Source organism: Schistosoma mansoni, chromosome 3, assembly GCF_000237925.1.
Source record: "Schistosoma mansoni strain Puerto Rico chromosome 3, complete genome".
Taxonomy (NCBI): domain Eukaryota; kingdom Metazoa; phylum Platyhelminthes; class Trematoda; order Strigeidida; family Schistosomatidae; genus Schistosoma; species Schistosoma mansoni.
This window is the reverse complement of record NC_031497.1, coordinates 27,206,994-27,233,515: the sequence shown is the minus strand read 5'-3', so window position 1 is coordinate 27,233,515 and position 26,522 is coordinate 27,206,994. Positions and strand designations below refer to the sequence as shown.

At 38.4% G+C, this 26,522-nt stretch overlaps 2 protein-coding genes across 2 annotated transcripts; both read right to left on the bottom strand.

The window, feature by feature from the left end:
* Window positions 1-2,810: 2,810 nt before the first annotated feature.
* Smp_130350 (putative zinc finger protein) lies at window positions 2,811-6,832 on the bottom strand (the record flags this gene model as incomplete). Its single annotated transcript, XM_018799834.1, has 3 exons — window positions 2,811-3,016; window positions 3,257-3,400; window positions 6,469-6,832. The coding sequence occupies 3 exons, from the start codon at window positions 6,830-6,832 to the stop codon at window positions 2,811-2,813; spliced, it is 714 nt and encodes a 237-aa protein (XP_018651583.1).
* Window positions 6,833-14,922: 8,090 nt separating this feature from the next.
* Window positions 14,923-21,143, bottom strand: Smp_015100 (hypothetical protein; the record flags this gene model as incomplete). The annotated part of the gene is made up of 2 exons (XM_018799833.1): window positions 14,923-16,011; window positions 21,018-21,143. 2 exons carry the CDS (start codon window positions 21,141-21,143, stop codon window positions 15,361-15,363), a joined length of 777 nt encoding a protein of 258 aa, XP_018651582.1. The 3' UTR covers window positions 14,923-15,360.
* Between the last annotated feature and the right edge of the window lie 5,379 nt (window positions 21,144-26,522).

The window sequence follows — 26,522 nt, the reverse complement described above, 5'->3', positions numbered from 1 at the left end:
GGTAGCTCAACTGTTATGTCCTTAACTATACGACGCATACACCAGTACGAGCAATCCATAAATAGATGCCAACAGTTACCATTCATTATTCTCACCGGGATATAACATCAACCGTTCCAGACATTATCAAATAATACACACCATAGTGACCAGTGATGATTTCGTTTTAGTTTTAAATGACACTTTCCATACAATGTAAAACATCTTTGAAATGGAACAAAATCTATGTTGACAATGCTATGTAGTATAAACTGATCTTCTATTGATTTGCTTGGTCTACTGTTTTAAATGGATTATCAAATAAAGTTTCGTGGACTAAGTATCGGTACACGATTGTTGGTTAAGGACTGAAGGTATGACTGTAATGTAAACGTTTTGCCTTTCGGATATGTTTAGCTAATTTATTTCGTTAAGCCTTAGTTAGTCGGAATGTATACGTAGATAATAAAGCATATATTTGACCCTTGCAATTTCATATAATCCCATTTAGCTGGACAACTTACAAGCACACTTCCTGCTTCCTAATTAAATACGAAAAATATGTGACAAACTATGTGAATCGGCTGTTGAATAGTTTGATGTCTGAAGAATAAACAATGAAGGTTTACCGAGTTGACTGGATGCATAAACATAATTGGATCATATAACTGGATTTTAGAAACATAATACATATTTACGGCAAAGAATTCAAAAAAACTTTTGCTAGTAAGGCCTTCTGTTGACACATGGATTTCAAGTGGTTCCCTGATGTTGAAGCCATGTTTTATTAGGATTGAATCCCTAAGTGATAAAAGTCGAATCTATTACAGGTCAAGTAAGAATTGAGATGAAAACAAAGTTAGTAACGAACAATATAACTTGCGGTGCAGTTCTGTATAGATGGATACCGATACATTCTACACTTTGGTTTATTTTTCGTAGTAAATCTAAAAAGAAAACTGAATGACCTTTTTCACCCAAAAGTGTGACTGCACTATCCAAGGGGCATCTGCTTGAATCCGGTAAAAAAAATATCATTCTCAAGAATACTTTTTAATTTCCTGTACTGTCTACAACGTAACTTGGAAATATTTATAATAGGCATTAGAAGTATACGAAGCAAGAGTAGTTCACTATTTACAGACCCAAGTCTTTATTTCCTTATAAAGATGTAAGAAAGTAAGGTACTTATTATTGATATTGATTTTACATGGTAAATGCTTTATGACTATATTTTGTTTTAATCACCAATATGACTTTGTTAATCAATTTGAAACACCTACTTTTGATGTTACCACTTTTCAAACGACATAATTGGGTATAGTTCAAACAGAAACATTGAAGTTGATAGTCCTCTATCAAGTCATTAAAAATAACAATTATGGTTGTTAGCCATAACTTAACGACAAGACGTTCAACTTTCAAGCCCCCAAATGCCCTGGTAAGGCCGAGAGTGGGGAGAGTCCGCTCTCCCTTTCCAAATGCTCTCACATGACCAAGCGTATAAAGCCTCTGCCAGGAAAGTCCTACTCACTGCCTTCTCGCACCACGGGTGTTGTTTACGGAAGTGAGACGACGAAAAGCGAATGTCCGACGCTTTAACCGGGTTGGTGGAGACGGATAGTCCACCTAGGGGAGTTGGCAAACCCTCATTCCAAACCAATGATGCACATGGGCTTCAGTATCCTGAGGAAACAAATGGCGTATGAATCAATCGTTGGTCATCGGCTACCATGGGACTGCATCTCCCCACGTTGCCCCACTGCCTTGTGGGTTAGGCCTTTATGTCAAAGGCTCGGAGTGTGGCCCCCTAAGAAAACCACCTGCTTCAGTTTGGGCACCTGGGCAGTATCACAGCTCACACCAATCAAATGAGATTTTTGTGGCGCATATATATCTGGTGCCCCTTTGTACCAATATTTATGTGTTTAAATAAATATCCGGCTGAAATACTAATGTTAAGTTATAATAACTCATAAAAGCGCAACCCAACATTCCATATCATAACAGGGTATTACAAAAATATCACCGATTCGCATGACCAATACATGAACCTTTAAAAGATGAAGAGAAGATACAAGAGTAAATACAGGTGTAGTTACATAAACAAGTAGCTAACCGACTGATTGACTGGGAATTTTTTCCAAATGGTCGTTTTTATAAACAGAAAGATCAGATTGAATGAAAAAAGAATACTGTTATGACTTTACAAAATAAACAAATGACATATGCTGATACGTTATTGATTTTTATGTCCGCCTTTTTATCATGTGATTTATCCACTAATCGAAATACGACTTATCCAATCTTAGCATTGTGCCAAATCAATGACGTTCGACCGTTATGAGCAGTCTAGCGTCTTTATTGGTCCTTTATCCGCCTAGCCCTTCCAATTGAGTCCAGAACACCAATTACAGCTTCTGTTATGCGAGTCATTCATTTCAAGCATGTTTGGTTTATATACCAGAGAGACAGATCACATCACACCATAAAATAGAAAATAATATTTGTACAAGATCAAGCCAAATGTGGCTGTGAACATGGGAGACAATAATCAATAAACTGAATATACTTTAGGGACAGTAAATCGTACAGTAATAATTTATAGGTCAAAATGAAGCTTTAATAAGATGAATATAGATATACACAATCTAATCACTCAGTAGTTAAACCATAAGAATATAATATATAGAATAACAGTTCATTCATAGGTCCCAGGAGAGTTATCCATACTTAAGTCTTCACTAGGGTATAACAAATACTATACAAAGAAGATATTAGAGATAAACATCAGAATACATAGAAAGAAAAGATCATCAAAGATCAAACAATCATTTAAATTTGACACTATCTGATATTGGATAACTTAATCCATCTGTAGTTAATGGTGAATGAATAAATGGACATAGAATAGCAAGTATCCAATGTTCACCTAAATATTGTTTAATATTATTTTGATAACCAATATCATATAAGGATGAATAATGATTAGATAATGATTGTTGTCGTCGATGGTGTAATACAGATGTACTTATCGCTGTACTACCACTACTACTACTACCAGTACTGCTATTCATCTCTTCTCTGAATCGTTTCATACCTGTAGTATGGTGATCATCATCATCATGACTACTACTCCAATAACATTGATCAAATGATTTAAATGATCGTTCATACATTGTTTGATTAGTAACCATTAAATTAAATTCATATATAATAAATACAAATAATAAACATGTTATTAAAGTTAATAAACATGTTGTTAAGAAAAGGATACTTTGTATAAATGTTAAATAACCTAATAACCACATAAAACCAGGTGGTGTTATCATACATAATAATTTATAATATATAGACCATGTCTTGTTATCATCCTTTGCATTCCTGGCATTTAGTAAACAGGCCCTTTGAAAAAACACTTCTTAACTTTGTAGTCATAATTTTTAAGACTTTAACAGCGTCCAATTTGCATGACCAATACATTGACCTATGTGAAAAGATAAAGAGAAAAGAGAGAAGAGGAAGAAGAAAAATACAAGTATAATTACATAAACAAAAGACTTAAACTAGATTCCATATGAATGCCATTGTAAGTCCCAACTCAGATTGAAGTAATCCGGTTTGGACAGTTGGGGTGTAGAACTACCCCCGAATGCCCTGGTACGGACGAGAGTAGGGGGAGTCCGCTCACCCTCTCCAAATGCTCTCATATGACCACGCGTATGTAGCCTCTACCAGGGAAGTCCTACTCACTGACTTTTCACAGTGGCGGGGATGTTATTTACGAAATTGAGAGGATGAAAAGCGAATGTCCGGCCCTTTAACCGGGTTGGTGGACACGGAGGGTCCATCTAGGGGAGTTGGAAAACCCTCATTCCAAACCAATGGTGCACATGGGCTATCTCCAGGATCCTGAAAAAAATAAATGGCGTATGAACCAATCGTTGGTCACCGGCTACCATGGGACTGCATCTCCTTACGATGCTCCATTGCCTTGTGGATGAGACCTTTAGGTCGGAGGCTCCGAGTGTGGCCCCCTAAGAAAACCATCTATTTCAGTTTGGGCACCTGGGCAGTATCACAGCCCTCACACAAATCGAATGAGATTTGTGTGGCGCATATATATCTGGTGCCCCTTTGTACTAATATTTCTGTGTTTAAATAAATAAAATATAGCATAGTTTCTAGTCAGCTGTTTAAGATCCTTCCATGAAGTCCACACATAAAATTCAGAAGATTTACGAGTTAGTGTTGTATTATTATGGTTAGTCTTAAACCCAGTTCATTGCATTCCAACTAAGTTTATGAAGACAGTCCGTGAACAAGTGTAAACTAGTAGTCTTAAGGACTTGGATTATGCAATGAGAAGGGATTAACTATTTCAAGTTTTTAAGAACTGATAACCCTAACAATCAAGTTAAATGGCCATACCACGTAACTTAGAATCTTGACATAGAAATTGTTTACCGTAAGTTAACACTGATAATGGAATTATGAGTTAACTATCTAGGGACTTGATCTTTAACCAATAGTTCTCTAATACAAAATTTCTTAAACTACGTCTTACGATAAGTGTGGTTAGGAGCTTACTAAATAAACCTGTGCTTAATAACTGAAATGTACTTTGTTTTAGCAATTATTTGTCCTTAATCAGTACCAAATTTTAACATGTAAATTATAAAAGTTTTCTATATTTGCAACACGATCAATAGGCCAAACAAATCCCCACGCTTTTAAATATTTAATCAGAACACTGGAAATCCAAATGAGTGGTCATAAGTATCTCGTATAATCATTCAAATTCACAATTCCTGTGACTGTACACAAGACAATAATGAACTAGAAATGAATATCTCAATAAGTACATAACGAGGACGCTCTAATCCAAACCCGAGTAACATTTATACGTAGGTTGAGAAGACTAATGTAAATCTAAACTGTCAGCTACAACGTAGGACCAGGCACGTATATCCATCGGTTCAAGTTGCCACACCTCATTAGTATAACATAATGGACAACAAATTCATAGAAGTAGTTACTTTAATGGTAGTAATATATAAGAGAAAGATTGTTTATAAGGATATAATACAGGAAGGAAGAATTAGTTCGCAGAAAGAAAGGTATAAAGCAATTTTAATCTCACCATTTAAGGGCAGATGAAGAGTGTATACACCGACACCATTGTGGTCGACTCTGAGCCATGTCACATAGAGTCTCCAATCACTGGTTATGATAGTCACGCAGACCCCAATCAAGTAGTTTGCATCTACCAACATGACTCAGACCAGAAGTTAGTGAGTTTATGGACTGATGCCACGTTTTGGTTTGGCTGCCCCTAACCTTTTTTCAAACGTCTCTAACACTAGTCCGCATTGCGCGTCGTGGTAATCGGTGTTCAGGCATACGTAACACGTGGCTCAACCATCGCAGTCGATGAAGATTTACAACTTCATCAACTGATTTACCATCATTTCCTAAAGTGTATATCACAAAGTAATGATTTCATTACAGAAGTAATAAGAGCGTGGGTTGCAATATGCATTCGGATGGAAGAATGTTAGAGGCGGTCAAACCAAAATATGGCATCAGTCCATAAACTCACTAACTTCTGGTCTGAGTCATGTTGGTAGATGCAGACTACTTGATTGGGGTCCGTGTGACTATCATAACCAGTGATTGGAGACTCTATGTGACATGGCTCAGAGTCGACCACAATGGTGTCGGTGTATACACTCTTCATCTGCCCTTAAATGGTGAGATTGGAGTTACTTTATACCTCTCGTTCCATGAACTAATTCTTCCTCCCTGTATCATATCCTTATATGGAATGTGTTTTTTTTACTACCGTTGAAGTAACTGCTTCTATGAGTTCGCTGTTCATCTTGTTGTGCTAATAAGGTATGGTAACTTGAACCGATGGATATATGCGTCTGGTCCTACGTTGTAGCTGAGTGACCGGCTGACAATATCTACAAACAAACCTTGCATAGATGTTCAGTGGTTCGGATTGCTATAAAATATCAGGGAAAGAGAATCAACCAGACGCAAATGAGTGTTTGTGATCAGAATAGAGGGACTGTGAGCAAAAACATGGCCTAGAAAAAGAAGCAGATTAGTCATAATTACTGGATAGATCTAATAATATTTTACCAATCCCAAAACCTTCTAGGGAAATATTTTAAGTACATTAAATGGGACCTGTGGAACGTTTGATACTCCGCTCTGAATATACCGAGGTTTAAAACTAGATTATATTTACAAGAGTCACCTAATTCGTTTTTTTGTAGTAAGACACTTCCCGATGTTATCACGTATTGACAGAAGTGTATCTAACTAAGATCGTCGATTTGGAAAGTTTAAAGAGCATATTAACCAAGTTAGTAGATGATTCTCTCATGGCCCTTTAATAATTCAACTATAACTGCACAAGGAATCTGTAAAAATTATTTCCCCGACTTCAGTTAAAAATTAACTGTATACATATCTTACCTAAAATAGTACAGTGATGATCACGTCGAAGAACACATATAGCACAGTCAAAACAGTGGTGAGCACGAGGCGGTCGTAAAGTTTGACACGTAAGACAATAAGTCCAATCTGGTCTCGACTTAGACGATAACAATAGGTTACGAATACTTGGATCTTTATAAATACACAGTGTAACACTCGAACAAAAACAAGTATATATAAACAGCAAGATGCCGTATGCCAAGTATTTCTCTTCCTCCAATAAATAAGGCAATACAAAATAGAGCTCCAAAAACAGCAGATAACTGGAAAAGATTGCAAGAATAGAGCGCACTAAAACGTTTCTCACAACTCTACTCTTGGGGATTGCTGAAAAAATTATCATTCAATCATACAGTGGATTAAATATTACCGTTTGCAAGCAGATAATAAACAGAGCGGATGCCACGGAGAGATCTAAGACATGACTGTCTTAATTTGGACATGCGTTTATACAGGTGTTGGAGTCCTTGCAAGCGAAAGCTATGACTGGGTTTCTATTGGTTGTTTTAAATGTGCGACACAAACAAGCATTCTTTAAAACAGATATATTTATTTTCTTTCATTTATGTTAAACGTAAAAAATTTTATAAGCTCTGTAATAGTCCTGGACGTAGGTGACACCAAATACATGTAACTGTTTCTGAATCTCTTCGAGCAGGTTTTGAAAACTGGTTGTAGCTGTAAATAATTCCCCAAAATCAATAGCTTTCTAAGTGTTCGACATTGGATGCTGACCACGTTTTTAAGTGGACTTGTTTAACTGAAGGCTTTCGGTCATGCATCCGTACCAGATCACGTTTCGACCCAGCGTGTGACACTGCTCCTACGTTCACTAGCCAGTTTAGAATAAACGCTTCGCGATATATTGATAACGTATCAAATATATCTTTCCTAACTCTTCTCGTTTGACCTCTGATTTCCATTGGTCGGGGGAAAGCTTCGTATATAGAAAGTGCTACTGGTAGTAGGTTGTAAAATCAGAATACTAGTCGTATCTTCATGGTCAAACAGATGATTTATACTGTAAGTTCGCTACCTGTGTGAGGATCTAATTTATTGTTGGAGGGACTTACTAGAGTGAAAGGTATAATTAGTATAATATAAAAGTGTCAAGTGAACTGCCTGCATTAGATCATATTACAACCCATCGTGGGATATGTGGTGGTCAACAAATCCCCAAAATAAATAGATCTATAAGTCTTCGACATTTGTTACTGACCCTATTAATTTTGATGAACATATCCAGCTGAAGACTCTCGGTCACGCATTCACACCGGATCACTAGTGGGTGTGCCGTGCTACAAATCTCTTACAACCGTTAGCCAGACTACATTAAACGCTTCCCGATATAGCCCTCCAAATATATCTTCGAACCTCTTCATTTCTGACTTCTGATTTGACTAGGTTGGCATACTTCGATCACAAAGGTGTTGCGTGTAGAGGTGTTGTCAAACTCCTGATGTCTGTGTCATTTTTGGTGATGAGACCGACGTGATCTGGTGCACCAATTAATACACTGTGAGTCTTATAGATCACTAACTTAGATGATTTATGTCGAATCATTAGAGGCCTACTGGAGTTGGACGAGAACGGTGTGACGAACCAGTTGACTTCTAAGTCACACCTCGCGGTCAGCATCTAAGGTGGATTACTACTTCGACGTATCAAAGTACTATGTCTAATTTGAAGACCTTATAACACAAAGGACGTTATTATGGAAATATATTAGTAAGAATGAGTACAGAGAAGATAAAGAGACCACCACTGCATGCGCCAGTCCATGGCATACGATTAACTGGTACGCGTTGGTTGTCCTTGACTTTGATGGAGATCGATAATCTGTTCGATATTCAGTGATCCAAATGCCGGATGATTTGGCGAGGGCTCAGTGACATTTCACTTACCCTACAGTCCGTTCCTTTTTGGAACATTATATATCACTTTTTAATTTTTGCCTTCATATATCGTGAAACCGTTTTCATGATTTTGGATATTATTTCTCTTGTTCATTGCTATGCTTTCTATTCAATATGACTCCTAAGTTGTTTAAGATCAAGACTTTCGCCTCCCCATTTCAGCTAATGCCATTTTGACTCGAGAATATTGATGTTTGTTTCTTCGACACAGAATCTGACTTTCCCGAGCACAGAGTGACAGACCCACGTATACAATTCCTCGCAGTAGTGGAAACACTACCGCGCGATTTTAACAGGTACGTCACACCTAGTGATGTTTCTGAATCTCATGACACTTTGAAGAAGGCTATTCTTAAGAGCATCGAATATATTGTCTTTCTGACCGCTTACATTTAATAGACAGTTGAATTCCAGTTTTCTAAGAATTTTGTCGTGCATATGATTAGTGAGGTCTGAAGTCTAAGGGGCTGGAAATCCCTGCTGTAAATCCAATGCTAATATTATCCTTATCTAAGTGACAGTATGAAGCAGGTAATTTGATGGTATTTTTTAGATTAGATCCCATGTAAAGGAGATATTGAGCTCTGAATATGTACCAATCGAAGGTTCTGTTAAGTAGCTCGTCAGGGTTTCTCTCATACTGACAACTCTGGACTTTCTTTCATTTCACTAAATTTTGTTCATTTAACGTTTGTTACTTCTTTATGGCCGGACAAAACTGTAGTCAAAAGAAGACCAATACGAAACAAAGATATGATGAATTCTATCATCAAGTGCTGTTATTGACGCTTAAAATCCTCAATCGCTGGTGAAACTCTTTGTGAATTTGGTCTGTACAATATCTATTTGGAATATGTTTTCAATCGTTGTACTGCATTGAATTATTGTACATTGTCTAGTTCAGTATTATTCCACATCAGTGATCGGTATTGGAAATTTAATAACATTCTGTCATTCTGAAAACTGAACAACCACTCGTTATGGTTTGACAAACATAGAGCTATTTATTTGATTTCATGATGAATGTTGTGGTTATTCCTAAGCTGTGAGTTGTGGTTGCTTCCAATTGATTTTGTCACTCTTTGTAGCCTTTTGATTTTAATATTACGTATGTTATTCCGTTACCATTTATAATGTATTCTGTGATGGTTCATCACAGGAAAATAAGTAACTGTTACTACAGGCCGATTCAGTATAAATAATGATTATTTTCCGAGAACCAGAACGGCCATACCAGTTTGTAGTGGATGTCGAGTCGAGGACGGACTATGATCACCACTACTATTCGATTACGTGCCCCAAAACGACTTGGTTCCTTTGATAACTCGTAAATCAGAAGGCTTTATTAATCCAGATCAAGTATATTTATTGGTGATCTCGTGGAATCAATATAATACCGAGACGTGCCAAAGAGTACAGGCAAAATGGGCAGTGCGTGAGCAAGTTCGAACCAAATAAGGCGGATAGCGAAACAAGAAGTTGATCTGATACAGTTAAACAAATACAGTAAAACGATCTCTGGTACAATTGGTTACAACAATAATAATTGTTTCTGTTATTCCAATCGTGTTCTTATCTAGACTGGCCGGTCACTACAGGAGCCCTCCGCTAGAAAGGGTTTACACTTTCAATACGTAGTGGTTTCATTCGTGGGACTGATCGCGAAACGTGCAATTGTAGGACGAAGGCTCTGGCAGAACAGGAAGTGATCGTCGATCCTCGAGTTGACACCAAAAGGCTTTGACGTAAAACGGTACCAGAAGGAACGTACTGCATTGATTGCTTCGATTAGCATGCTACACCAGAGTGGTTTGTATCCAGAATCTGAAGGTTGAGTTCGTAGAGGTCCGGACCAGAAACGCTGCAGACGTAGGACGAAACCAGATTGAGCCAAGGAACCAGATGCGACCAGGATAACCATGTTCGGGACCAAATGTATACCATACGTATTTGGAGCCAGAGAGGTCGACTGAGTGCGTTGACTAGAGCATGGGTGATCAGGCCAGCTTTCGCCAAGATTGACTGAAGTCGACGATACCAAAACAGCGATGGTCGGATGCGTAGGCTCGGGGTAAACAAAAATAATGAGAGAAAAAGAGAAAAGTGTAGCATTCGTGTAGTACAGGGGTAAGGTCCTATACTGTATCCGCTGCTGGTTATGAGGTTAGTCGCGAAAGCGTACGGGTAAGCGTACTCGGCGACCGGAACGTGAGACGGAAGTCTCGTCCGTAGACGGGGCAGATGACACGTGCTGTTGACTGGGACGTGAGAATGAGGTCTCAGGTGCATCTAGCGTGGGATCCGAAGTAGATGTAGAGATTCCGCTAGAAGCTTTGATGGGTCTAGCATTGGGTCTCGGCTTATCAGGTATAGCACTGTCATCGACGTGTGCTGGCTTGAGACGATCAATGTTGACTACTTCGACGCGGCCATGTCGATCAACCTTGAAGGTCTTTTCGTGACGGAAAATCACGTGAAAAGGGGCTTCGTAAGGCTGTTTGCTCAGATTGACCGTAAGTTGTCGTGTACCATAGTTAGGAATGACTGAGTCATCCGCAGCGCGTAGTCGAAGCATCGTAGCTTGAGACTTACTGTTACCGATAGGTACGACAGAAACTTGGGCACCCGTATCCACAAGGTACCTAGCGTTAGTGCGATAATCGTGCACGTAAAATAAACGGTAAAACTGAGGTAAAGGGCCGGTGAGTACGGCCGTATTTACTCACCGGCTCGGGAAGTTCCCGCCTTGTATGAGTAGGGAGCTCGACAATGACGGGCACCGGCCCCGAAGGCACGGTGGAACCAGCGCCAACTCGGACTCGCTTCCGAAGCCGCCTCCTGGCGTTGCTTGGAAGATGCCCGCTTGGGGCGAGTCGTTACGGTTTTTCGAGATTGTGACCCGGGTCGGGGGACGTAGGGGGCTGGCACATTTGAGCGGTCTCGGAAACTGAGACGAGTATGAATACATCTGTCCCTATTCCCATGAGCCGAAGGTCGTCTAGCATCGAAATCCATGTTTGAACGAGAAGTAGAGACAACAGTATAGTTGTCTTTGGCGCTAGCTCGTGCTAGAATTTTGCCTGCTATGAGGGCCACCTTGTTCAGTGGGGTGTCCTCGAGCAGGGCCGTAAGAGTTGGCTGGATACTCGCTGGTAATGCTTCGAGCCACAACTCTTTGACTATCTCGGAGTCGGCCGTCGTGTTTCCTGCAAGGGATTGCAGGCGCGTGAGGTGGTGGCTCGGCTTAGCATCACCCATAGGGTGACGTGCTAATAGAGTCATAAATCGTTCCTCTCTTGATGGGAGGAAATGTCGAAGGATGGCATCCTTATGACGGTCGTAAACGTTCGGATTGAGGACAACCTCACGAACAGCTGTTAAATGATCCCCGGGCAATGATTCCAAAGCGTAGGCGTACTTCTGCCTTTGATTGGTTATGCGGCGGATCTCGAATTGAGATTACAGTTCCGCGAACCAGACTTCTGGATCATGAGGGATGAAAGGAACCGGTCGAAAATTAATAGCCTGTACCTCGTAGTCTATTATATTTATACTATTCTTATCGTTATCCACCATAGTAAGTTGCCAAAATATTATATATTGAAAATATCAATACGAATATATGCAACAGAAGTGGATAGATGAACAGACTCACCGAATTGATCTGGATTGGAAAATTGGCCAAGTTTGAATCGTGCTTGATGAATTGGGTTACCAGTTGTGGTTCACCAGATGTTTTGCGTGTTCCAAATACGGCTCACCAGTTTGTAGTGGATGTCGAGTCGAGGACGGACTATGATCACCACTACTATTCGATTACGTGCCCCAAAACGACTTGGTTCCTTTGATAACTCGTAAATCAGAAGGCTTTATTAATCCAGATCAAGTATATTTATTGGTGATCTCGTGGAATCAATATAATACCGAGACGTGCCAAAGAGTACAGGCAAAATGGGCAGTGCGTGAGCAAGTTCGAACCAAATAAGGCGGATAGCGAAACAAGAAGTTGATCTGATACAGTTAAACAAATACAGTAAAACAATCTCTGGTACAATTGGTTACAATAATAATAATTGTTTCTGTTATTCCAATCGTGTTCTTATCTAGACTGGCCGGTCACTACAATTTAATCTGATAGATCAGCACGTACACACTAAATGTCTCTCCATTTTTGAAGATAAAAATACTTTAACTTGCCTTCCTGCCACCTCAGGCCTTAGCTCAAGAGAAAAACAAATGAAAGAACTGAAAAAATGGTTCCAAAGTGATACATACGAGGCATAGCAACATAAGGACGAGTATTGTCCAGTGATTTACTATTTTTGGGTTGATATGTGATTGTAAGTCTATATCGCCTGTGATAAACACTTGTCTCAGTTAAAAACTCAATAGTATGTTTATGCGCACCGTTAATGACAACACTTACAAAGGTGATTGCACTTCAGAATTCCAATAAACTCAGCACTGTTTGAAGCCAACTTATCGTGTCTAAATCCCCGTACAATAGTAAGGAGGAAGCGCCATTTTTATTAATCCTCTTTTCAAAATATGAAAACATCAATTTGAACCTAGTAAAAGTATTGCACGCCAACCACATTTTATACTCTGTACGAGATACAGTGGTGGCTCTTTTAAATATATTCCTGACTTCACAACACTTGGATTTGAATACTTCGTTTCCACTTAAGAGCTAGTTCTGTTGGTGTTTCTTACGCTTTATTACAACATAACGTGGAAGATGATATACTGTGTTCGGTCGAATAATAGATAAATGGTTGTTACTTCAAATGTGATCATCAGTTTATTACAAAACCTTCCAGTGGAACACAAACAAGTTATCATTACACATTCAAGTGAGTAATGGAGATCCATGAACCTTTTCCTACTCTCTGAGGTGCTCTTTTGTGTTAATTTTTCTGAGCTGGAACTTCAGATTTAAGTAGCCTTCTTTGTCACTGAAAGTGAATGTTCATTTACACATGGTCTGAACTGGTCATAGGTTTTTCATCTTCAGTAGAAACCCGACGGGTGAATACTTATTGCGAGACTTCCAGAAGTCAGTGTAAGTCACGTGTAATGATTTTCAGCTACTTAATGTTTGACAACATATCCTTATTGCCAAGGAGGTAGATAGGCCAAAAACGTAGAGCTATCTTTCCGATATAAGTGGGTCTTAACAATGAATCTTATGAATCCGTTCCAGCTGGAGTTGTTGGAAGGGCCGTGTTTCTAGAAATAAGGTAAGGTTGGAGCACGTCGATCAGTCTGTTTACACCAATCATGGATAGTAGATGATTTGAGAAGTCACTAGAAAACAATTCCAGGTTAATAAAACATGAGTTGCCTTTCTTAGGCAGTTATCCATATGCTGTAGTTCGCACTGATCATCTACCACACAAAATGCGTCCACATCTCGATTTAGGATAGTAAGCGGTCAGTAGGTTTTAATCTTGTATTATGAACGAGTGAAATGCACCTTAGCGTACTCGTTTGGATTTCGAATTTTTTCTAAAACATACAGACCTTAAACATGCACAGCTGTTCTTCTTCAACAGTCCATAGGCTAGGAACAGTTCTGTAGCATCTTTTGTTGTATGACAACAAGCGAGAGACTTTGTGTATTATTAACGGTGACGTCGTTTCTTCATGAAAGTATGTCTACTGTATTTCCTTGAAAAAGCTTGGACCAGATTGCCAGGCGAAACGTTCGATTTACTTTAGATTCATTCATTGAGATTTTACAAATATATTCTTCCTATTTAATATAACGATAATACTTTGTTCTCCTCGAACAACGTTAAACGTCCATTCTGCATGGTACACCAAAACACTATCTGGTATGTTCAGTCAATGTTCTGTAATATTTTTGAAAATCAGCCAGTCAACAGCATACATGATCATACATGACAACTACAGTTGAACATATGCCTGAGAAAAAAACATTGGATAGCACTCACGCAGTCACATTAAGGGAGAGCTAATTCGACCATACGCTCGAATTGAGGGTCGTTTACAAATTGAATAGTCAATGCAAATCCTTGTTGCACGTGGTCGTTTAATGTTTGCGCCTACTTGATAAATGTATTTCAAAGTAGGTTCTGTTGAGAATCATAGTCAAGTTTCTGTTTCTTACTCGTGCACTTTGTGAAATCGTTGTCGACGTATTTAGACGGTTCCTACTGTCATTTATACATTTCCGGCTCATAAGTTCAGCGCAACCATTCTAACTTTCATCAACGGTATGCTCTCTTGATCGTTTCCATATCTGAAATACGGATAGTGAGTGAATATGACGAAAAGATGGCCCTATAGAGTAAGTAATAACAGCGAGATGTTGCTTCACCTACACATGAAATACCGAGGAAAATATTAAAACTTATGGACAATGGATAATGTAGACGTGAATATTAAGGACTTAATCTGACATGAAAGTGTTCTTCATTATTCTTCAACTCATAATCACTTAAATGCTTTTATAACTTTTCAGCAAATAGAATAAATCAAAGAGGAAATTGTTAGATTTTATGCAGACGTACATTTTAGAAAACCAGCTGAATTAGAGAAAGCAACCAGGTGAATAAAATGTCAGTTTATGAGAAACAGAAAAAATGTGTGTTCATATTTGACCACCACGACAGACAAACATAGTATACTGTGTTCAAGCAATCGAGTGAATATTCAACCATCCATAATATAAAATCATGATACAGACAAGCTAAGAACAGTTTACATGACTTAAAATCCGTCAAATTTTGTAACATGTTCAAGGGTGTATAAAACAGGACTGTTATAATTATATTGTGAATAGTCTGGATTTTTCAAAATACTAACTCAATATATAGATGTATTAGATAAAATAATATCAGACAAAATTACTGTTGATGAAAAACACTTTTGTTTGATTGAAATACTTAATGGAAGACTAGTTGATCAGACCATAAACAAAGGAATGACCTTACTGAGAAGTAGCAATTATCGAAACAAGAAGAATGATAAAATATTTGTTAATTTCTTTGGTTTTGACAGAATGATTGCAGAAGTTACCTCGACAATAACATATAGTTCGTCTCATGCCAGCACCACCAACTGAATTAAAACAACCGACACCATATCCTTCTGGGATAGCAGCACATGTACGTGATACAACTACAGCACTCAATGAAGGCACACCGAGTTGTGATCGAACCCTCCAACTTTTCGTCACAATTTTAGCGCAACCATCATAATTTATATTTTCGCACTTTCCATAATTTTCTGAATCGATAAGCAATTTGATTGCTGAGCGATTTACTCGTTCTGAACACAGTCTTGATATTTGTAAACTAGTCAGTCCACCTCTTAACTGATTTCCATTACTTGACATACTAGTCCAACCACCAACTACCGGTTTCCCACCAAACCATGCCAATCCAGTCCCTGGACCAGGACGAAAACCAGAACTTTCTGACAAACTTGCATAATTGTCACAAACGTAACAATGTTGAGTCTGTTTTACAATTGGGTTATTCGAATGTTTCAGATAGTTTGTCTTGGTTAAATAGGCTATTGCTACAAAAATGATCACCACTAACCAACAGCATATCGAATAGGCGTGCTTTAAACGAAACTATAAAAATATAGATTAAACACTAGTGATTAGGTTGAAATTAACGCACCATATTTGACAATGTTATCATATAAATCAGACAAGATTCAGATAACTAGAATGACGAACTTTATGCACACAAAGTGGTCAAGTTAGCCTAATTTTAGCTTTGCGCCTTAGATAAGTAAATCCATTTATAAGTTTGAACGAACAAGAGTCTATTTTCCTGTGTCTTTATAGTCATTTCGACTATTTTAAATTGCAAATTACTGCACAGTGATGTCTGTTTGAACTAATGATTCCTTTGTACTTAAAGACTGCTTGATTTCGAATTCTAAATACAATGCATTCGTTTGTGCTCACTTAGTTCTATTTGTTGTAAATTACACTATTTTGGGTATTCTTAGTTAATACAATAATTCAAATACTTCCAATTCTCACATGTACGATAACTTTATATAACCAACTATCATTTCTTTAGGTGGGCTGAGAAAACTTTCAGATTTCCAGCTGCATTCCATCATTTAATTTTGTCTGTTGACGATTTTCTCAGCCACTAGCATCATAGTGTCGAACACCTTTTCGTAAGGTTTTCCTATCCACACTGTCAAATGCTTCCTCATAATCAACCAAGTCGATGTTTAGTGACGAGTTCCATTCAATTGGTTGTTCAATGATGATCCGTAGTGTCGTGACTTGATCTGTGCACAACCGATCCTTATTGAATCCAGTCTGTTGATCTGGAAGTTGAACGTCTATTGAGTTTTTCATCTGGTTCAGTAACACTTTGTTGAAAACTATTCCCGATATTGACAGTAGTGTGATGCCCCTGTAATCCTCACATTTGCTCAGTTCTCCTTGCTTTGTTATCTTGATGGGGTGCCTTTCTTTCCAGTTCATCAACATTTGTTCTTCCTTTCAAATCTTCCTGAATAGAACGTGGAGTATTTTTTCAGCTACTTCTCTGTCTGACTTCAGTGCTGCAGATGATATATTGTCAGGCCCTACTGCTTTCCCACTCTCGATTTGTGTGATGGTCGTCCCGATTTCTTCGACCTTTGGTGGAGTGAGATCCATAGGAAGGCCTGTAGGTGCCGCCTTAATATCCGGTGAATTCACTGAATCTGGTCTATCTAAGAGTTCCTCGAAGTAATCTACCATCTTGGCCACAACCAGGTGTTGATCTGAAGCTATGTCAGCTCCTCTCCTGGTTCTCACATCTTCGATTGACTTTCTGAATTTTTTACTGATGAAAATATGATCTGGTTTACTGTGTTGTGGTCCGGTGAAATCCATGTAGAACTGTATATGCGTTTGTATGGGAATATTTTGCCGCCTATAACCAACATGTTGAATGCACATAGATTTGCGAATCTCTCCCCATTTTCATTTATCACTCCCAGTCCATGTCGTCCCACTATATCTCCATATCCTGTGTTATCCACTCCGACTTTAGCATTTAGATCTCGCATCAGAATGGTGAGGTTCTTTCTTTGTCACTTCACTATGATTGATTGCAGCCCCGAGTAGGAGTGATCTTTATTGTAGTCGATACTATCATTGGTGGGTGCATATCATTGGATAACATTCATTGTGATCACCTCCAGTTTATATCTCCTCATTTCCGTCGCTATTTGACTAGTTTTCCCTGTCTCCCACATTGTCCGGACATCCCACACACCTATATTAATTGTTGCGCTGGTTGTTTGAGAGGGTGTTTTGGTCTCGTGACTTCTGAAGAATGTCGGCTTTCATTATGGGACGTCATAGTTATTCCGAGAGGAGATCGCTTAACGCAGAGGGCAGGGTTTAGATGGTTTAATTTACATATTCTATTTAGTGTTTTTTAGCATGGTTATTTTCTACGGGATAGGGTTGCTGACCCTATGTCAAACCCCCTCCTCTACCTGAGCTTGTGGCCGGCAGTAACCCCAGAACAGCTACGGATAGAGTTGTTATACTAAATAAGGCATACAAAATTCGTAACTTTGATGTTCGTATCCGACCAGATTGGTTACGTAAAAATCTAGCTAAGTGAAGCTCGGAGGTGAAATGTTGAATTAAACGTTAGGATTCAGCGCTTTTTAGTACTTGGGTCTTGGAAGCCAATGCTTTCAAAACCTATTTAGGTAGAATACATATTTTTCAAAATACCTTGAGTATCCTGCAAACAAACGCTCAAAGTCTCAGAAATACATAGTCAGAACTAAGCTTAATAATAGAAGAATTCAGTCCCTATATAACTTTTGTCACAGAAACCTGTCTCATAGTAGATGTAGAGTTTCCTCTAAATATTTCAGGGTACGTCTGTATTAAAAGTAATGGGGTTATAGATCTCATGAGAGAAGAGATAATATTATGTGCTCGCGACGACTTTCGAGTATAATCGGGTCCATCGAAACTGTACTATAGTATCACACTTTTGATAGCTAGGTTTACGAATAAATCTAGACATGGATTAGTTACTGAAGGAGGAGTATACGGAAGTCCACGTTGTTTGTAAACGACTTCATGGCGGCCTGCTGTTAATTGCCGTTCAACGCATCTCAAAACAGACATATTTTGTTTTGAAACGCAAACCATTGTTGTTAATTCTTGTTCTCAAACATCACTGTGATGATGTTGCCCATGTTCAGCACCTGCCCCTACTGACGAACAGTGGGCACGTTGTCCTGTACATCAGGTTTCGGACACAATATACATCATGTATCTGCACCACTTCGTTTAAACATCTTATGGGCTAGAATTCTGAAAGTCGGAAACAGTGCTATCTCAGCAAATTGATCAATCAATATCAGTGGGTTGATTGAACGTGAACGGAGTTCAAGGCCAAACTCGAAGGCTTAAAAGTACCATGTGCCCGATAGTCATAACACAAGCTATAACACCGCCAGAGACAGATTGTGTCTAACCACCATCTCTTAGTTTATTTATCGTAGTAGTCAAAGTCTCTGAGATAATAATTCGGGCTGAATTACTAGATTGCGTGGTCTCATATAACCCGTTAACTTCCAAGCAACACAGTTTTCTAACTAAACATTCGTGCCTAACTAGTTTACTGATTGCTAGAGAGGACTGGACAGCAGCCCGATATAACGGATTGTCCTTCAGTTTGATATTCATAGATTTATGCAAAGCGTTTGATGAGTTTCTTCACTTAGGGATCACATGGAAGCTCTCAAAATTTGAGATAACTGACGCCATGCAAGAGTGGATTGAAAGATTTCTTAGTGGCCGAGGCAAAGAGTGAGGGCAAGTGAAACACTATCTGGTTGGGAACCGGTTAGAAGTGATGTACCATAGGAAGCCATGTTAGTTCCCCTATTTTTCTCCCCTATTTCAGTCGTCGTGACCGTTATTTTCAGATGATCTGAAATTCTGAAAAACAGTGAGTAGTGAGGCTGATCAAGCTGATGTAGACGAATTATTCCGATGATTCCAAGCTTAACGTTTGAAACATAATTATAGAAAGCATGCTAATACTCCCTAAACATGGCAGTGCCCATCAATATACCGTCGACAGTACATCACCTGCATATGTGCAGGAACATGGGTATCTATGGGTGATGGAAGTCCATGGCTTGAAAACAAGTGAGCATTGCAATTCAGCAGCTCCCAAAGGTTTTCAAGTTTTATGGTCACTTCGCTGAACACTCAAGTGCTTTAAAGATATGTTTTGATTTTGCCCACCACCTATAGGAGACCTCACTTAGGGTATTGCATTCAAACATCCAGTTAGTGTCTTCATAAAGATGAAATCAAGCTTCAGCCTGTTCAACGTGTGGGAACTAAGTTAGCGACCGACCTTATCAAACTCTACTATAACGAGCGATTGAAATGAGGAAACTATTTGCCCCCATTTTATCGTAGAACGCAAGCTGAATCACAATTGATTGATCACTGGGTGGTGATCAATGTCATGCGTGTCAAGTCCTTCTTAGTGCTGAACGAATGCTATCGATGAAGTTGCAATTTGGCCACTAGTCTAGGTGGCTCGGCACTGCGTGCACTATGTTGAAGTAAGATGGTGATTGGAAGTGGTCAACAGGAAACCCTGTACCCGGGTTTCGTGCTACTTGGAACTCGTCAGCAAGGTGTACCTGTAATCTTGAGGGAACTGGTGCTTCCTGACGGATTCCGTCAGGGGATAAAACCCTGGTCAAGGGCTGTGACAAATCCAACCAACAAACTAAATTAGCCCTCACAAAACCATGCAACTAAACTATAGCATTCAGATCACTGGTCATTTCATGATGTTCCTGATATCCAGTGAGAAATTGTCACTGGTGGACTTAAGACATAATGTGAGTTAAACATTTGTCACAAATGGAATTGGATAACTGTCACACTATGTAGAAATTTGATTGAATCTGGAGTAGCATATATGGATGCAGAATCACTAGTTCTACTGACTAAACATTTTTTACTAAACCTAAAGGATCTGGGTTCGATCCCTGGCGAGATCTTATGCCAGCACTACTAAGGAGTCCTATACTAACTCGAAACAGCTATATTTGGTTCTACTTCTTGATCTTCAGTTTTACTCCGAATAAAGTCAATCAATGACGAGTATTACTTGAATATCAGAGACTAATCATCATAAATCCCTTCAAATTCAAAGCTTCAATAATTTTAAAAAGGTTAAGATAGCCAGCTATCAACAATATGATGTTAGATACAATAATAATAGTGATAATCATTTTAATAGTTGAGATCATGAGTCAATTGAAGCTAGACCACCACGGAAAACCTGGAAGCATTGAATGGCCGTTTCATCCCATTGCGGGACTCCTCAGTGGCATTGCGCATCCATGATCCTGCCTCGGGAGATTCCAACCCAGAACCTATCAGTCTCGGCGCGTGAGCGCTTAATCTCTAGACCACTGAACCGGTTGGCATCCAACGGTATTAGTCTCTAACTTTAATCAATCTACGAAATTGAGCGACACATCCATTCATGATCTCAACTATTGAAATTACTATAACAACCACAAAACCCCTTTCTGATACTAATAATTAAGACTTACCGTTTTCTTAGTTAGCAAAACATCCAAAAAAGATATTCGATAGTTTTGATTAATGGATTCAAGATCAGCTACATCATCATTATTATCTTCTTCTTCTTCTTCAACAGCAACTACTAAATGTTTCATGATGAATTGACTTAACTAGTTGAGTTATTTATAAAAATGTGTTTTTTTGTTTTCTTTTTGATTTCATTCCATGTAAACATGTTACGTAATTTATTCAATGTACATATATCTATCTACTTGTTATGTAATTTCTATATTAAACAAAGGGTGAAACAATCACCATGGTAACTGTTTATTGATTAGGTGAATATATACACATATGTTATCAGTCTGTTTATTTTTAAAGAAAGAAAAAAGGACTTGAAATATTACTGAGGTGTAAAATATATGTTACATAATAAATGAATTGATTTCAAAGGAATATGTGAATATATACATTTGTGATGAATGAGAATGTAGTCAATACAGAGAGAGAGAGGGGGGGGAGACAGGGGGAAGGGGGGGGTGTTAGAAATTGGTTAGAAATATCGATTTTCAAAATGAAAATAGATGGTTTTGAAATTTCATTTTTCAAACAAAATTTGTTTTTGAAGTATTCGTTTATAAGTATCAGTTAACTATTTACCTTCAGTAGGAATGTTTGAACACTTAAGGTATTATTCCATGAAAGAAGGATTCTAATCAGAACTGTATATAACCAGTGAATAATATTGATCATAGTTACATTCTCATCAGGCTTCACTTTCATATAAATGAATACTTTAATGGATGAATTCATAAGTCGATTAAAGTTAAACAACCATGGAAAACTTAGGAACATTAGACGGCTGTCTCTTCCCAGTGTGGAACTCTTCAGCAGTGCGCATCCACGATCTGTAGCTTGGGACTTAAATCCAGGACCTTCGATCTTGTGCACAAGCGCTTAACATCTAGACAACTGAATTGGCACCCAACGATGTTAAATTGCGCCACCGACCACCAATGTTTTCAGTAAGTCACTGCGTCACAACATACCCAGTTGAACTCCACTGGTCACAGCTTCTTACTAGAACTTCAGGAAATATATCATGGATGCGCGCTGCTGAAGAGTCCCATAATAGGATGAAACAGTCATCCAATTCTTCCAGGTTTTCAATGATGGTCTGACTTTGCAACAATCTCCAAAAAACCCCATTTCTGAAAATGAATATTTCTACACATTCAATAAAATAAATGACATAACTATAAATAATACACAAAGATGCAAATTGATGGTAAGACGACAGGTGTACTGGTAATGATATCAATAATAACAGAATAATAAAAGGTTTCAATCAGTGGTTCTGTAGTGATCGAGAATACTATTGGGGACAATCGAATGTATTTGAATATAAAATTGCAGAAGATCTTAGTAAAATTTGGGAACCATACAGTAAATACTTCATTTAAAAAATGTCAATCATTCGTCTCAGACTTCACTGTTCCTTCATTTCCGTACCAATTGACTTCTATTCTCATTATTTCCTTCTCAATCTTCTCGACCTTCTGTTGCTAGACATTCTATTCCTGACTATCGTTACGTACTACTTATGTCAATATAAGTTGCATACACCACAGTTCTACATAGGAATTAATTCAGAACTTGAGTAGATAGACATTAAAATTATTATTACAGAGCATCAGGTACTGAAATTGGCGCCGTGACCTTGAAATCTCTCAAACGCATCTGATTGGCTCGTCCATAAATTATAGTCTCACTGTTTTGTTCTCAATTGTAAAACACAATTAATAAATTAGTTCTAATAAACTTATTCTTAAATTTTCCCCTCCCGTTTCTCACAATCACCATGATTGACAAATGACTTTCAGTTCTAGTATTCTAAAATAACACATTATTTAATCGTTGCTTAAATGAACATATCATTCTTCCCAGTAAATAACTGTTGATTCTGTTCTCACTTTCATTTCTCCCGTATTCATTCGTATAATGTATACTGCATTATATTACTTAGTGGAAATCAGTGGCTCATGTGATTGTCAATACTTTCAATGGGCGTACGTTACTATAACCTCTTCATTGTGTTTACATGTGTTCCGAATGGTTAATTGATTCGATGACTATAACGGTACTCTCCTTCCTTCCCATTTTTACTCAATGAAAAGCTGATTCTTCGTAAAGACTTACATGTTGGATTGTTCTCTGTTTAATGTGTTGACATATATTGTTGATATGAAACATCATGTCGTTACTTGATTCACCATATATCTCGTAAATTATTTCTCATATAATTGTTTAAGGGAAACAATTTTAACTGATCATACCTTGAAGGGTTACTAATATGTTAGATGCTCTCTCCGCCGTCCATTCTTCTGACTTATTTGGCTACAGCCCTTGATTAAAGATTATAGTAGTGTTATAGCATCCTTTTAGGCCTTCCCACACTACTTTGGAGCTCTGGCCCGGATGATTATTAAGTAATACTACAGGATTTAATCTTCTTCATTTTGCCGTTGGCGCCATCACGTGTATAGGATCCTTTGTTAATCAAGTGAACCTCTTTGTGGTTTTTATCTCAGAGAGCAGCTTGCAAGTAACATTAATTCCATAACAACTGTTATCATTTTGTTGTTCAATATACCACTTTATATTAACACTGTAATTTGTTATCTTTTGCGTTACTCATAAACACGCGCTTGGGTTTGTAGTGTTAATTCTTTTGGTATATTATTGAAAACTGCGTATTGTTATATTTTGACTAAGCTCTTTTGCTGGGATCCATTACAGTGTTGAGTAATGCTAAATGCTTTAAATGTGGTATGATTGGACACATAAAATCAGTTTGTAATACTACTATTCATTTCGCTGCAAGTAATGCTGAACTTAGTAATTGGGATCCTATTAAGTTGAATGTCTGGAATGTATCATACTGTGATCAGATTTATTATATTATTTTACCAGGTGTGCATTGTTCCCATGATTTATACATTTCTAATGAAATTATTTACAAACATGTAGAGGATATGTTGAGTGCACCAAATGCTGATCAGAAATCTTATGTTATTTTATCAGATGTGGTTTGTCTTAATGATTCACTTATTTCTAGTGAAATCTTAATTAAATGTCAGGAAAAAGTTTTAAATGGGTTAAAACCTGATTACAGTCCTTATGATGTCACATTAAACGTTATTTGTCCTCACAATGGATCTATCTCCAGCGATATTCCCATCTAATGTGACAAGTATGTTTAGAATGAGTCGAATTCTAGTCACATTTCTCATGTTATTGTATCAGATATTGGACATTCTCCAGACCAATGAGTGTCACATAGAGTCCCTAGTCAGTGGTACGATGAATCAGAGGGAATAGCAAGTTTTAACGAAGTAGTCAGAGAAGCAGTTTTCCCAGATATGAAGTTTGCACAGGCAGAAGATGCAAATCGATTTCAAGACTGTCCTAATGAGTATGAGGCAGATGCACGTTTTCCATGTGATTGTCTTGCAGGTAAACCAAGCCCAGATTATTCATATGTGTTAATTGCACATAACAATTCATGTTTGTCTGGTAAATAGAGCAACGACCTTGTGTATTCTTACATGAAAATCAAAGGGGATACGCATCATATTTTTTATGCGAGTCAAAGTCACGTGATGGAATGCCTCAAATTATATGTCAGTGAGCACCCTCAAATACTCACACATAATGATCGAAGTATGAGATATGAGAAGATAATGCAAAGTGAGAACGTCAAATTAGTCACGACATTGCGGCATAAGGACCCTACATTATGTGGGGGAGGATGATGTTGGAATGTCTGTAGCGAGATCCCTACATCTGCTTCGGACCCCGTACTGGATGCATCAGAGACCTCATTCTCACGTCCCAGTCAACAGCACGTGTCTTCAGTCTCATGTACAAATCAGCAGGCCATGCCGTTCTTGAATTCGGATGAGATTGCAGTCTCACGAGGTACGAACGAGACTACCCTCTCACGTCCCGGTCGCCGAGTACGCCTAACCGTACGCTTTCGCAACTAACCTCTCAATCAACAACGGATACGGTATAGGACTCTATCCCTATACTACACACACGCTACACCTCTTTTTCTTTAATTTTTTATCCTGGGCCCACGCCTCCGACCATCACCCTGTTGGTACCGTTGATTTCAGTCAGTCTTGGCGAAAGCTGGACTAATCAACTACTCTTTTTCAACTAAATTAGTCGATGTTCTGGCTCCGAATATGTCTGGCATACGTATGATCTCGTAGCTGGTATTTATGGCACTTCTAGTTTCTTGATTCAATGTGGTTCCGTCCTACGTCTGCAGAGTTTTCTGGTCCGAACCCCTAAAACTCTATCCTCGGATTATGGACACAAACCACTCTGGTGTGACACGCTAACTCAAGCAACAAATACGGCAAGTTTCTCCTGGTACCGTTCTACGTAAAAGACCTTCGGTGACAACTCTAGGATCAACGATCGCTTCCTGTTTGTCAATCCTTGCGTCCTACAGTCGCATGTTTACCAATCAGTCCCACGAACGAAACCGCTATGTATCGAAAGTGTAAACCCTTTCTAGTGGAGGGCTCCTGTGGTGACCTACTTTTATGAAGAGAACATGGTTGGTACAAAGAGAACATAAAGAAAACCGATTGTATCAGTGATTGTTTTACAGTACTTGTTTGTTTAAGTGTACCAAAAAGACACTTTTCCGTTGTCTCTGACTTTCCACGAACTCGCATACACTCAGCGGTCTCGCTTGTGGATTTTGGCACGTTTCGGTGTTCTTCGATACCACGAGATCGCCAATAAATACATCTTACTACAACCATCAACTACCTTTTGATATCTGGCCTTTGGAGGGGTTTAATCTAGTAACTGTCACTTAGTTTACCTGTAGTGGTGGTCATAGTCAACCGCGACCCGACGCCTACTACAAGTCTATGGCTGAAATTCTAGCTATCGGTTATTTCAGTAGATAACCGACATATTGATCATATACAATTCCAGGAACCAGGAGAGTCCGTTCCAATTTCAGTTGTTAATTCGAATACTAATGAGCATATTTTAGATCATGTAGAGTCTGTATCTATTACACAGTCCGACAAACATATAAGTAGAAGACTTTCAACCGATTATAGGAACGTAAATTCCAATTTAGGCTGTAATGGTTGTGGTGTCTGTATGAACTAATGGTATTTTTGCACCAGACGACTGCCTGATTTAGAATTTTAAACAAAATACGTTCGCTTGTGCTCACATAGTTGTGTTTGGTCTAAAATGCGTTATTTTGGGGATTCCTAGTTCATGTAGTAATTCAACTACTTCTAATCATCACAGTTTGATTGACCAAAAACTGTTGTTCTGAATATTAACAGCTTCATCGTGTTTGGGATGCATTTGTTCTACTCACATTTTAAACCCGCTTATTTATAACTTTATCCTCTGACATCTTGGTTTCGCTCTGATTTCGGTTTGATGTCTTGATTTTTGGTCCTGCAACCTAAAAACTGAAATTTCGT